Raw genomic sequence first — 13,597 nt, 5'->3', positions numbered from 1 at the left:
TGCAGACAGAAATTGTCCCAGAAAGGGATCATTTCAAACAACCTTGATCTCTTTGTCTCCACGTGAAAGCTCTGTAAGGCAACAAATCTCAAACGGTCAGCATGCCTCTGCATGCCCAGAGATCTTATAAAAACTGGATTCAGGAGCCCAGGAGAGAGCACAGCGGGAAAGATGCTTGCCTTGCATCCTGCTGACTCCAGTTCGACCCCTGCCACCACATATGCACCTCTGAGCACTTTTTCTGGGTATCATCACACTTTCTGCAAGTGTGTGAGCTCCGGGGAAACAGCGCCTAAGTATACCCATCCGTTTGGGGTCACAGTCCCACTCTGACCTCTCCTAGTAATTCCAGGCCGAAGGGCAGATGTGTCCGATGCCACGGTGCGTGGCTTCTCAAAGGTGTGCTTGGGTTCTCTGCTGGAGAGGATAGGGCTGAATGACTCTGATTTGAATCATCTGAACTGATGAGCTGCCCTCAGCTGAGTCTGCAAAGCGGAAGGGGGTCTTTGCGCTGTACCTACCTACATCACAGGAATCGCCAATTTGGGACTACCTGAATTGTTACTTACAGGGTGGATGCAGTGTGGCCAGAGGTGACCAAGGGCCTAGTTCGGTCCCGGGCTGACGCCCGAGGCACCCTTTGCCGCCCGCCCCCCCCCCACCCCCCTCCGGTCACAGCACCTGGTCAGGACATGCGGCTCTGGACTGGTTTCTGCAGACAGATACAGATACCCTCACCTGCTGCTGACTCACAGACAGAATTCCCTGTCTCCAGAGCTCTCCAGGGAGCATGTTCTCAGCACACCTTGAGGAATGGAGGCGTCGATGCAATTCCAAGTTACCGTTGAGGTAAGAGGGCTGAAGGCAGAGCTCTTGGCCCACACAAGGAGCTGAGTAACCTCGGATCCAATGTCCCCCTTATACATTTCTGAGAAAGGGAATGACAACTACCATAATATAAGAAATTGGTTTTATTCCTAATTCTTAGTTCCCATACAGTTTACAAATACACTTTTACTCTGATAATATAGCTTTGCAACTAGCAAAGCGGTTGAACTAACACCCATAAATACAGGTGGGGAGACGATTAGCATTCACTAATGTTTCTCTACATAAACTATTCTTTTAAATGTTTAAAAAAAGGTTTTTTTTTTTCAAATAGACTACATAATATACGTGGGCAAAAAGGCAATTAAGTGACTCTCTTGGAACACTAAATGTATAATAAACACTGCTTATTATCAACATTTACATGATTCACATCAAAATGATGACACCTAGAATGTATTCCTTTTAAAGGACAGATTTATCAATAAAATATTACATATCTTTTAATACTCTGGTACAATAATTCATATACTGCAGGAAAATTAACTGTAGGTCTAGTCATCAGCTTAATAAGGATCCTTTTCCATTAGCTTTTATTAATAAAAGAATCACAATTAGGTCATAAATAAACAGGCAAATTATTAATGACATGATCTGAGGTTTAGGATGAAAAACTTGCGAAAATTAGTTTGATACACAGCAACGGTATACAACATACTGAGACCAATTGATGCTTTTGCCTTGTGTGAACTGCCCGCGGGGAGAACAAAAAAAGGGGACAAACTCGGTAACGATGGAAGGGACAGGAGACTGTATCCTGGAACTGGTTTTCAAGAAGCGGGAGAGAGAGTAACACAATCAAGTAAGGGCTGATGCAAATCCTAATCTGGCATCGGGAAGGGCGCCCATGTGCTTTTGCCATGAAAATCTTTATTCCCCGGGCGCGGGGGCGGGAGGGGGCACGGCCAGCACCGGGCTGGGAGGCTCAGGGACAAGACGCGAACACACTTCACAGCTGCAAACCGTTCCCACGAACGCCAATGCTCAGAACTTGACAACTGCCAATCTTTCCCCTCAGCAGAAATTCCCCCCGGAAGCCCCTGGGAATATAACCCCAGGGAGCAGCATCTTGATTCTTTTCTTGGTGGCCCCAAAGCTGCTGGTTCCTTCTGAACGCAGACACTGTCCCCGTCCGCCACGTGTGTCCGCCATCCGCCACTCTGGAGAGGCGTGGACCTCGAGGGGAGGAGGGACCGTCACTCAGGAAGGCCACGGCCTGTGGGCAAGGTGACTTCAAAAAAATCCCTTTTAGAAAAACCTCTTAAGACTGGAATTCAGCTTTTAAAAAGAACCCTAATGCCACATGCCTCATTTGTACACCGCAGATACAAAATCCTATGCTTAAAATTTTAAAATCCGGGATACTGTGCAATTTCTGTCCTCTGCCAGCAACCCAGCACATCCCTGGCACGCCTATTCCCCAGGCCACCCACCCACGGACCTCCTCAGAAACTCCCCTCAGACACATTCATCTCCACTATTCTATTCTGTCCCCCGCTCTCCCCGCCAGCCCACCCGTGTCCCCAGCCTCTCAGCGTGGCCTCAGAGCACCTGCGATCACCTTGAACCAAACACAACCACCAACCTCAGCGTCCGTCACGCCTGCTGACCTGGGAAGGGGATATCTACGTGGAATCTAGGAACAAAGCAAGCGAGCCAAGCGCAGGCGATTCTGGCCCAAGAACCAAACCCAGTGGCACTGCCGCGGCCAGAACCATCAGACCCTCCTTCGCCCCCGTGGCCAGAGCCAGAGCATCGCCACCAAAACCAAGGGAGAACCGGGCGGTGCGATAACGCGGCGACACGAACAGGATTCAGGATCCTGGCGGCAAACACCGAAATGGAATCGCTTCCTGACGGGCCTGACCTGTGCTCTGAAGCGGCTCGGATTCAGGGAAGCGGGGATGCGGCCGGGAGCACGGGGTACAGCCTGTCCGATCCGCCCGGGCCTCCCAGGGTGGGGGGAAGCCCCCAGGAAGGAGCGAAAGCAGGAAGCGGCAGGAAGGAGAACAGGGCTGGAGGGTGCGGGGTGGGAAGGAGCTTCGGAGAAGGCACTTAAGGTAGAGTTCGCAGATCTCACGGCCGGGTTCAGAGAAACATGAGCTGCTGCCTATTCAGTCCGATCGGGGTGTCCTCGGCCTGCTCCCTGTGTGCCTGCACAGGAGGCCTGCCTGGAGGCAGTGACAAGAAGGGCCAGGTGCCAGGGTGCTGGGCCAATCTGCTTTCAAATGCTCTGTCCTCCCCCACACCCATCCTGGAAGTCCGGTTTCCCCGAGTGATGCTTCTGCAGATACGCCCAGAGCTGGTGGAACAGGTTGAGGAAGCTTCTGGCAGGCTATTTCCACTCGCCCAGCCTCGCGAGGTCACCAGCACCTACTCTTCCAACTAGGGCTGCACCTCCCTGGCAGTGGCGAGCCTCCCCACCTCCCCGGCCTGCTCGGGGCTGGGCCGACAGCAGGCCCGCCCACGTCCCCCTCACTCTCGGCAGCTGGGAGAGGCCCCGTGACCCCCATGGAGATCCTGGGGACTTCGTGCAGAGGGAGGCCTGGCGCTCCCAAGTCCCAGGCCACCTGCCACCCTCATGGGTGGCAGCAAGACAGCAGATGAAGAGCTCCGAGGGGCAGGGCCAGACGGAAAAGCAAAGCGGGGGATGTGGGGTGCTGGGGGACACGGAGGTGAGGGGGTAGTTGGTCAGCAACAACTGATACCCCGAACACTGCTTGTCCGTTTTTCCTTTTAAATACGGAGACCTGCTCGGATGAAAAGAAATCCTCGCCCTCGTTCTCCTGCCACTGCGGCACGGTGGCTGCTCTCACCCCGCCTCGCGCTTCCCGCGTCCACCCTCCACGGGCTCCTAGTAGACCAGCAGCGAAGGACAGTCTGGGGCGCTGGTTTCATTGTTATTTAGCCAGGAAAAACGACAACAACAAAGAACCAGAGGCCGTCCACCACCGCGTGAGCGACGATCGAGGAAAGCGCTCTCCTGCAGGATGCTGTCGCTCGTGCTACCAAACCGTTGTTCTCGCTTATAAATACCCCATCATCCCCCCACTCAGAGGAAAAGAAAAAAAAAAAATGTTTTCTTCAGGTTGTAAAAAAATTTTAAATCACCAGTAACTAGAATTTGAATCACCGTCTTTAAAGTACAGAGAGAGCTGCATCCTCCGTGTGAAATAAAATTCTATCCAACACTGTCCATCTCGCTGTGGTGAGTCCTCCCTGGCTGAGGAAAGGCGGAACAGGAAATCAGGAGTTGCTGAGTTGGAATACAGTTTCAGATTCTCTTCTCCGAGGATAGTCGGCCAGAGCACGAGCCTTCTACGCTCAGTCTTCGCATCAACCTTCTTGCACCTGCTCTTCATCTTTATGGGGAGAGGGTGAAAATTCACATCTGGGGAAGAAGGAAGGGTGGGGGAATGGTTAGGGAGCAGGCGCGACATTGGGCTTTCAGAAGCCTCGTGAGTTTTCAAACTCCCAAGCGGGAGCTTCCCCGTCAAGCGCTGACAGGGGAGTTTCTCACAGACGGAAACGCACATCGCACACTCAAGGCTGCTGCCAACGCATCCAGGAGAGACACTTTCAGTGGCGCGGCTGAGACAGGGGAGACCAGAGCCTGCCCGGGTCTGCGGTGGAGAGGGCCCCAGGTGACACAGCCCAGGAACCAAAGGCCAATGAAGAAGAGAATTTGGGGACCCCAACTCCGATTCTTCCCCAGCTGGGTCCCCAGGCTTCCCAGATCCTGACAGAGTCGTGATGCGCAGCTTGGCAAGAATGACAGAAGTGACACCTGAGACACAAATACCCGCTATTTCCCTCTAAGAAACACCGACTCCACAATGCTCTTGACCCCCCAAATCCGACATTTAAAAAAAATTTCAGTTTTAGTTTTTGGTTCTGGGACCACGGCCAGAGGTAGTCGGGGATCACTCGGGACAGCCTATGGAATGCCGGGGATGGAGCCCGGGGCAGCCCTGTAGGCGGGGGACACTAGGCCTGCTATACTGTCACTGGCCCCATTGCATTTGTTTTTTAACACTCTCATGTGAACCCAGCTCGGGGCAACGAAGTTTAAGGACAGGGGGAAGAGGCTGGGGGCCTGGAGGGTGGCTCGGCGGCTTAAGGCGCTTGCCCGTAGGTTTATGGGTTCGAGGCCACGGCACAGTGCCAGGGCAGCCCTGGTATCTGCATACCTGGCAAGAAGGGCTGAGAAGATGCTCTGGAATTGGGACCCGTGCCCTGCAGCACGCGTGGAGGCGCCCAGGGCAAGCCGGAGGTCCTGCGCAGCCCACCCTGACGGGCCCACAGCTCACGAGCGGGAAGCAGCAGCCCAGCAGGGTGCAGGTGACGGAAACACGCCCGTCCCCGAGCTGCTCCACAGCCCCCCAGGGCTGGAACCCAGGCTGTGCCGTGGGAGCCCCGGATCCATCCCGGCGCCACATGGTCCCCAGAACACAGCCCGTCTGCACTCCCCCCACCCCCCCGCGGGAACTGCCACCAACGGCCGGGCCCTCACCCGCAGCACCCCGCACCATACCTCTGTCTGTGCGGAGCCTTCCCGGGTCTTCTCATCTGAAGCTTTTCTGCTGCTGCATCAGACCCACATTTTCATACACTCGGGCATTATCTTCTCTCATTCTGCAAAAGAAAAGGAAGGCCTGGACCACAGTGCGGCCTCAAAGGCCACCATCCGAAGCGGACACAGCTCCAGCCCACGGGGCTGTGAGACAGATAGATGCATAGCCAGGGAACTGCCGCTCCCGGGGGGATTGGGGATGGGGCAAGCGACTTGGGGTCCCTGTGCTTTCTGAGTTTCTGCAGGCAGGTGGCGGGAAGCTGGGGGGCGGGGGGCTGAGTCAGGCCCAAAGGACAGGGCTTTCCGGCAGGGGGGCCAGCAGTGGTGACGCTCAAAGGGGCAGAGAGCGAGACAGCAAAGCCAGGCTGCACGAGGCCTGCACGCTGACTCTTGGGCACAGTTCTGGCCAAGTGGAGGGGCCGGAAGGGGCAAGAGCTGCTGGGGCAGGCGGGCAGGGCCTGCGGTCCATCCGTCTAGCCTGAACCTGGGGATCCCCGGGTGTGAGCCCCCACGTGAGTTAGGGCCCGAGGACAGGCAGGCAGCTGGCCAAAATGCCCACGCTCCCTTCTGCTAGCCAGGAGGGGGCAGAGTGGCCCAGGGCGACAAGGGGCCTGGCAGGTGCGGGGGGGAGGGTGCCAGTCTCAGGGGGCGGGCCTGAAACAAGGGCTCAGGGTACCACCCAAGCCGGGGCGAAAAGCGGGGGCTCAGAGGCAAGTGCCTGGGACTCCTGGAGCCGGGAGAGCGGCCTCTCTTGTGCCAGTACGTGAGCACCCCCTGGCAAGGACTCGGAGGGCCCCACTGCACGTGACAGCAGCTGCCGACGATGATCGGCCTCCCAACGCGGCCACGGGGACGGGAGCGCAGCCGGGAGCACTGTGCAGAATGACTCGATGACTTCGTTTCGACGTTAAGGAGAAAGCAAATGTTAATCCAGGCCCGCAACATGCTGTCGGAAATGTTTGCCGAGCATTAAGGTCCACAGGGCCTGCGAGATCCACGTGGGAAGCAAATAGAGACGAGGCTCTTCAGAGCAAGAGTAAATGTCAGCCCAGAGAGTGACTCGGAACACACAGCCGGGAGCGACCTGCGACTGCGGGTCACGATCGATTCAACAAATGTTTTCCCACCGCCTCTCAGGTTAAAAGGAGGGGCCACGTGTCTCTGGGAAGGGCCAGTGGGTTCAAGGGTTTGGCCACTCGTGGATCAGGGAGCAACGGACGGGGCGCAGGGGGCGGGGGCAGCGCCCGCCCCTACTTACTCTGCGCAGGGCGGTGTCGGGGTGCCGGGTGGAAGAGGGCTCTGGTCTCCGCCCGCCTGGTCCGTTAGGGAATACTTAATATTTGTATACTCGTGCCCTTTCCTCTTGCTTTTCTGAAAGGTGAAGGTTGCATATGTAAGAAATTGTGACTTCGTTTCAGGGACTAGAGAAGCCAAAAAGGGATTTCAGGAAAAGACGAAAAACCGAATAGCAGCAAACACACAAGAGCAAGGCCCACAGGCGGAGCCCTGGACAACCGAGACGCAGTGACCACATGCCCTAAGTGGCCTCCTCCGCGGAGAGCCCTTGGACTCGTCCAAGGCAGAGGCCGCGACACGCCTTCCCCTGTACTGGAGCAAACGTCCCTGTTCCCGAGCCCGGGGGAATTCACACTTGCTCTGTCACATTGGCATCTCATCATTTCATAGGCCACTTGCGACAACACGTTTAATGATTTTTAGGTCAAGAGCTGGAAGGAAAGTTCCCAAAATAAACCCACTCAAGGTACAAAGGCGGACAGATGGAGGCGGTGGGGGACGGGGGCGCGGAGGCTGAGGAGGGGCTCTGGTGGGGGCGGCTCTGGAACCCCACATGAACAGGATCGGGAATCACAGTGCCGAGACATTCAAAAAAATTTTTTTCTTTAAGTGACAACTCTTTCGTCAGAAACAATAAACTAACACTGGCATCTTTAAAGCTACTTTAAGCTCTAACGCTACCTTGGGAAAAAGACAAGGCCCAGAAAACCTGAAGAATGTGAAGGTCCCCAGAGCACTGTTCGGAGGCCGCTCCTCAAGCAAATAAAGAAACAGACAAAACCAGGAAACAGCGAAGTGTGGACAACAGACAAATCAAAGTGGGATCTGAAGCCCAGGAGAAACAGAGGCATGGGGCCGGAGAAATAGCACAGCGGGCAGGGTGTGTGCCTTCCATGTGGCCGACCCAGGTTCAATCTGACCCAGGTTCCATCCCCGGCATCCCATATGGTCCCCTGAGCACCGCCAGGAATAATTCCTGAGTGCAGAGCCAGTAGGAACCCCTGAGCACAGCTGGGTGGGACCTCACTCCCCTCCAAAAAACAGAGGCACAAGAGAGAATCAGAACCGCCACCCTGCAGGTGTGAGGTTCCTGGGTTGCGTGCCCAGCGCTATCCTCCAAAATATTCAACTTAAAGTTAAATTATGGTTTAAAAAAAAAAAACAAACGAACACACCCATAATGTGAGATACAGTCTCTGAACAAAACTATCCTGTTAACTGTATCCATAGAGCCCCGGAATCTTCTCATTTTGCGTGACTGAAACTACTCTGAACTCCTACTTCTCCCTCCCTGTGAAACACTTCCTAGGGGCTGGAGAGATAGTACAGTGGGTGGGGGGGCACTTGGCTTGCAAACTGCTGAGCTGGGCTTGATCCTGGCACATCCTATACGGTCGCTGAGCCCTCCAAGATTGAGTCCTGAGCACTGCCAGGTATGACCCAAAAAGCAAAAGAAAACAAAGCAAAAAAACAATTTCTTTAAGGTTAAAAAAAAAAACACAGTATTTCTACATGAAGTAATTACGAAATAATTTTTTCTTGGGGCTGGAGAGATAGCACAGCGGGTAGGGCATTTGCCTTACACGCAGCCGACCCAGGTTCGATTCCCAGCATCCCATATGGTCCCCTGAGCACCGCCAGGAGTGATTTCTGAGTGCAGAGCCAGGAGTAACCCCAGAGCCAGGAGTAACCCCTGTGCATCGCTGGGTGTGACCCAAAAAGAAAACAAACAAACAAAAAAAACCCAAACAAAGAAAAATTTTTTTTCACTTTTTTTTGGTTATTGGGCTCTAGTCCCTAACTAAAGAATTTTCAAGGGGCCAGAGCAATAGTACAGAGGGTAGGGCGTTGGCTTGGCATGCGGCCAGTCTGGGTTGGATTCCTGATGTCCCGTATGGTTCCCTGAGCCCTGCCATGTGGAGTGGCAGGAGTGTGTACTCACGAGTACCCTGACTACAGACACAGGAGGAATCCCTGAGCATTGCCAGGTATAGACCCAAAAACAAACAAAAAAATTTTTTTCCTAAGGGCCTGAGAGACAGTACAGTGGGTCGGTCACTTGCCTTCCATGCTGCCCGGCACTCCATCTGGTCCCCTGAACCCTGCCAGGGGTGATCTGTGATGGCAGTGCCAGGAGAAAGCCCTAAGCAGTCAGGTATGACTCCCCAAAACCCACACACAAAAATAAATAATCTATTATTAACTATCTCTCCCAAACTGTTACTGGGCCCGCTCAAGCTAATACTTGCATTTGAAACATATGCAGTTAACATTTTTTGAGGAAAAACCGTATTTCTCTACATGGAAAAGGACAGTAAAGCGAGCAGGCTGTATTCCCACTACACAGGCCTTTCAGACACACGCATCTCGTGGAGAGAACTTTCATTAGTTTCACTAGCTTTCGATAGTTTCATGTTCTCAGACTGGAACCTATCTGAAACTTCCATTCTTTTCATCGCTTTCTTCAAATGAAACGAACGTGGCATGGCCGATGCCGAAGCGCAAACACATTTCCGAGGGAAGCTCTAGGTCCTTTTTTTGTGTGTGTGTGCTTTTTGGGTGACACCCAGCGATGCTCAGGGGTTGCTCCTGGCTCTGCACTCAGGAATCACTCCTGGTGGTGCTTGGGGAACCCTATGGGATGCCAGGGATTGAACCTGGGTCAGCTGCTTGAAGGCAAATGCCCTCCCTGCTGTGCTATGGCTCCAGCCCTTCAGTTCCTTTCTTAAACCTCCAATCACCGAGGGGCTGGAGAGACAGCACAGCGGGTAGGGCGTTAGCCTTGCATGCAGCCGACCTGAGTTCGATTCCCAGCATCCCATATGGTCCCCTGAGCACCGCCAGGAGTAACTCCTGAGTGCAGAGCCAGGAGTAACCCCTGTGCATCGCCGGGTGTGACCCAAAAAGGAAAAAAAAAAAAAAAACCACCTCCAATCACTGAAATAAAAGCCCCAAAGTCAAGAGCAGGAGAGTCTGGCCAAGGTCCCAGAACACGCCCTCTGAGCCAGGCCTGCCCTTTGGGGGTGGGGGAGAGGGGGGAATAATAGGTTTATTTCAGTTGGGGGTGGCACTTCGGACTTACTCCAGGCTCTGTACTCGAGACAGTCCTGGTGGAGCTCAGGGACCACATGAGATGTTAGGGACAGAACCCGGGTTGGCGGTGTGCAAGGCAAACACCCTAGATGCTGCACGACTGCTCTGGCCTCTAATAGTTTTATTTTTAAGTAGTTCCTAAATTCAAATGACAACAACCGACTTGGGGTCGGAGACCACACATGATAATGAGAAGATGAAAATACCTTACCAAAAAAAAAATTGGGGGAAGCCCCTAAATTCTCCAAACCAAGGACGAAAACAAAACTTCTGAAGTAAATCCAGTGTGACTTCCCTTTGCGGCTTCCGAGCAGGCAAGCAGAGCGTATGCACAGCCTGGGGGGCTCCGCACTCGGGCGTCCTTCTCTTGGAGCAATTTCATGCTCCAGTTCTCCCTGACCCAGTGAAGCAAAGCAGGAAGGCAAACAGACGAAAGACTCAGAGCACTTAAAGGAACAAAGACGCCAGCACCACCTCCCCCGCCGGCAGGGCCACCTGGCGTGCCTGGCCGCCAATTTTCTGAAGATGCTGCAGGCTCAGCGAGCATCTCTGTGTGGCCCGAGCACCCGCAACACTCCTGACTGGGGAGCCCGTTTCAGCCCAGCTAGAGATGGTGCCGTCGGGCGGCAAGACAACACCTCAGAGTTCCTCTGAAAGCACAGGGGGCAACTGAGGGAACAGTGGGCCGTGAGCATCTAATGGGGGCAGCCACCGCCCCCACACCCGCTGAGTCGTCCCAGTGCTGGGTGGCAAGGGACAAGCAAAGCATGGGTCCTACCCCGCACACCCCCCACCAAAGTCTTTTCCCTCATCCCAGGACAGTCCTCGTTAACGCAGCTTGGAGTCTGCTCTGAGAGCTTCAAAGGGCGAAGCTCTGGCGCCTCTTGGAAATTTCTGCGTTCTTGGCGCCAACAAATTGGCAGCTCACGCTGTCTGCTGGGGGCTGTTGAGAGGCGCTCACCGAAGGAGGGAGGGGGACCAGGGACAGCAGAGCGTGGGGCGGGAGTAGGCGCGGATCTGAGACAGCCCTGACCTTCCCATGCGTCCATTTCCAGGTCAGCCCAGCTATCCAGATGCCCTCCCGGAAGCTAGTCCATCCTGGAGACACCGGCACTGGGAAGTAGGGGAATCACCCATTCCCAGGAGTCCCTTCCGGACAGGGACCCCGCAGCCCGATCCCCACTGGACATGGGCTCCCCAGCCCGGGGCCGACAGGCGGGTACCTGCTCTTCCTCGATCCGGCGCTGGAGGGTCTCGATGTAATGCTGGACTGCCATGTAGATGAAGCGGTACTGGGCCTCGGTCTGCACCATCCCTGACCTCTGAGACCGCACCATCTGGATGGTTTTGGGGACGTCGATGTCGCAGTCCACGCCTACAAAGCAAGCGCCACAAAGCCTCAGGGCCAAGAGCAGAGCCAAGACACGGAAGGTGAATGCCCAGCTTTGGGCAGCCTCAGAGAAAGCGAAGTCGCGAGAAGCAACAGCCCGGGGGCCAGAGGGGGCCAGCAGCGGGCATGTTGTTCGCCCTCCACACGCCAGACCTGGTTTGAACCCCGGCCCCCCATATGGTGCCCCGAGTGCCACAGGAATGGTCCCTAAGCACAGAGCCAGGAGGAAGGCCGCACACAGCTGCGGGTGGCTCCCAGAGCCCAAAGGATCCGTCGCGGTGACAGCACGGCCTTCGGACCAACACCGACAATCACTGGGGCGGAACAGCCCAAGCGTCAGAGGGGGCGTCTCAGCGCCCTCCACCCCCACCCCCCACCCCTGCTCGATGAAGCCCACAGCGGCACGACCCACGGCCCAGCCCAGCAGCTCTCCAACATGATGCCCGACAACCCGGCTGGGGCCTTCAGGGATGCCAAAGGCTCACGGAGCATCAGTTCTGTGCGCTGGCGAACGGCCTGAGAGCTGGAGTCGCCCGATCCTGGTGAAGATGCTTGTCCACGGGCCTGTGCCCGGCGCCTCCGACTCAGCAAGGGATGCACGTCCCACTGGGCTCTCCCGAGCTGGGCCATGAGCCTGACCCTCGCGTCCTCATCCCTGGACGTTTTCACTAGCGCTTTTCTTCCTCATTCAAGAAGGAACTTCCGCCCGTTGGCCTCCCCGGACCTACCTTTCTCTCTGATGATGTCGATGAGGATGTCGATCACGATGAAGGTCCCCGTCCGGCCGATCCCAGCACTGTGGGCAAAAGGACAGACAACAATGACCAGGGGCTCCCTCGTGGGTGCTCAGCCCCCAAGCCCTACTGCGGGCGCGACAGACACATTACTCCCGACGTGACCGTCTGCTCTGTATGACAGTGGCTGTGCGGTCTCTGAGCTGAGCCCAGCCTGCTCTACCCACAGCTGGTCTCCGCGGGCCAGGCGGGCAGGAGAGACCAGGCAGGGGCTGGGAGAGCCAAACATGAGTCATGGAGAAAATGAGTTAGGAGCAAGCGCCGGTAAAGAACAAACCAAGCTCCACGCGCGCTCCCTATGCCCCCCGGAAGGAGGGCTGGCAGTCACGCCACCCCCGCCGGCCCCGACCTCGGGTCTGGTCTTGCCGCTCCCACAGGAGAACGGCTCTTATTTCCAGGTAGCAGAGAACAGACGCTCCATCAGACATGCGTCCTTGGTCACAACACTGAAGCGAAAAGCCAAGGGGCCAAGTGCGGGCGTGGCACGTGGGAGGTCCAGGCTTAACCCTCCAGGCACGAGGCAGAAGGTGGCCCAAACACGGAGACAGAATGAAAAACAGAAGAGGAAGCTGAGTGCGAGCTCTGAGGGCTCCGACACAAGGCTGGGTGGACGGACACCTGCCCACCTGCCCTGTGCCCAGTCCTAGGAGGCAGAGGCCGCTCACCTGCAGTGGACCACCACGGGCCCCGCGTCCACGATGCCCTCCTGCTTGTGGTGGACCTCCTCCAGGAAGTCCAGCACGCCCCCAGGGTCGCTGGGCACACCGTGGTCCGGCCAGGTCCGAAAGTGGTACTGCCAGACGGTTCTCTCCGTATTGCCCTGGAGTAGAGCCAAGAAAAACCAGAAAAGAATTAAATAAACCAAGGGGCGGGCCCGGTGCAGGCCCCTCTTACCCCGGCCCCGGGGACCACCAGGACTCACTCCTTCCACAACGGGGCGGGGGCTTCCCACATTCCAGGGGCACCGTGAGCCAGGCTGCTCGGAGGGCAAGTCCATCTGAGGCCCCCGCTGGCAGCACCACTCTGGGTCCTGCTCCCCCGTGTCCGTGGGAAGCTGGGCTCGGGGCTCTCCTCGCCTTTCTGACCTCAGCCCGCCACTACCATGTCCACTCTCGCCTGCACCACCCCACCCACGTCCACTCAGGGCCATCCCATTCCAGCCATGTCCATTCTTGGGGGCACTGCGTCCACTCACATCTCCCTCGCCACAGCTACATCCACTTATCTGGCACTGGTGCCCACTCACACCTGCCCAGTCGTGTCCCTTCATACTTGCCCTAATGGGGCACCATGTCCACTGACACTTAAAGTCAATAAACCCCAACCTAGAGCTGCTTTGAAAATGAGACCCAGATAAACTAGACCAAAGGTACAGGTGGGCGCCAGCTGCGGGAACTGACCACCAGCAGGGTGGAAGCCAGCAGCGGGAACTGGCCACCAGCAGGGTGGGAGCCGGCGGAGGAAACTGACCACCAGCAGGAACTGACCACCAGCAGGGTGAGAGCTGGCGGTGGTGGAAACTGACCACCAGCAGGAATTGACCACCAGCAGGCCCTGCGCGCA

General features: G+C 56.1%; 1 protein-coding gene across 3 annotated transcripts in view; it reads right to left on the bottom strand.

Annotated features, from left to right (window-relative positions):
• Positions 1–1,389: 1,389 nt before the first annotated feature.
• The window catches only part of PTPN11 (protein tyrosine phosphatase non-receptor type 11), a 51,640-nt gene continuing 39,432 nt past the window's right edge, over positions 1,390–13,597 (bottom strand). Inside the window, exons 11-16 of one of the 3 annotated variants that reach the window (XM_056107125.1) lie at positions 12,700–12,866; positions 11,969–12,036; positions 11,074–11,225; positions 6,720–6,832; positions 5,423–5,523; positions 1,390–4,279 (exon numbers count right to left, since the gene is read on the bottom strand). In XM_056107125.1, coding sequence (XP_055963100.1) covers positions 5,454–5,523; positions 6,720–6,832; positions 11,074–11,225; positions 11,969–12,036; positions 12,700–12,866 — 570 coding nt within the window. In that variant the 3' untranslated portion in view covers positions 1,390–4,279; positions 5,423–5,453. Of the gene's footprint in view, positions 4,280–5,422; positions 5,524–6,719; positions 6,833–11,073; positions 11,226–11,968; positions 12,037–12,695; positions 12,867–13,597 lie in introns of those variants that run through there. The other 2 variants (XM_056107126.1, XM_056107127.1) reach the window with 2 other exon arrangements.

The sequence above is a fragment of the Sorex fumeus genome, unplaced genomic scaffold (assembly GCF_029834395.1).
Source record: "Sorex fumeus unplaced genomic scaffold, SorFum_2.1 ptg000155l, whole genome shotgun sequence".
NCBI classification, from domain to species: Eukaryota; Metazoa; Chordata; class Mammalia; order Eulipotyphla; family Soricidae; genus Sorex; species Sorex fumeus.
Note: the sequence above shows the minus strand (reverse complement) of the source record. Positions and strands in the feature narration are given on the sequence as shown.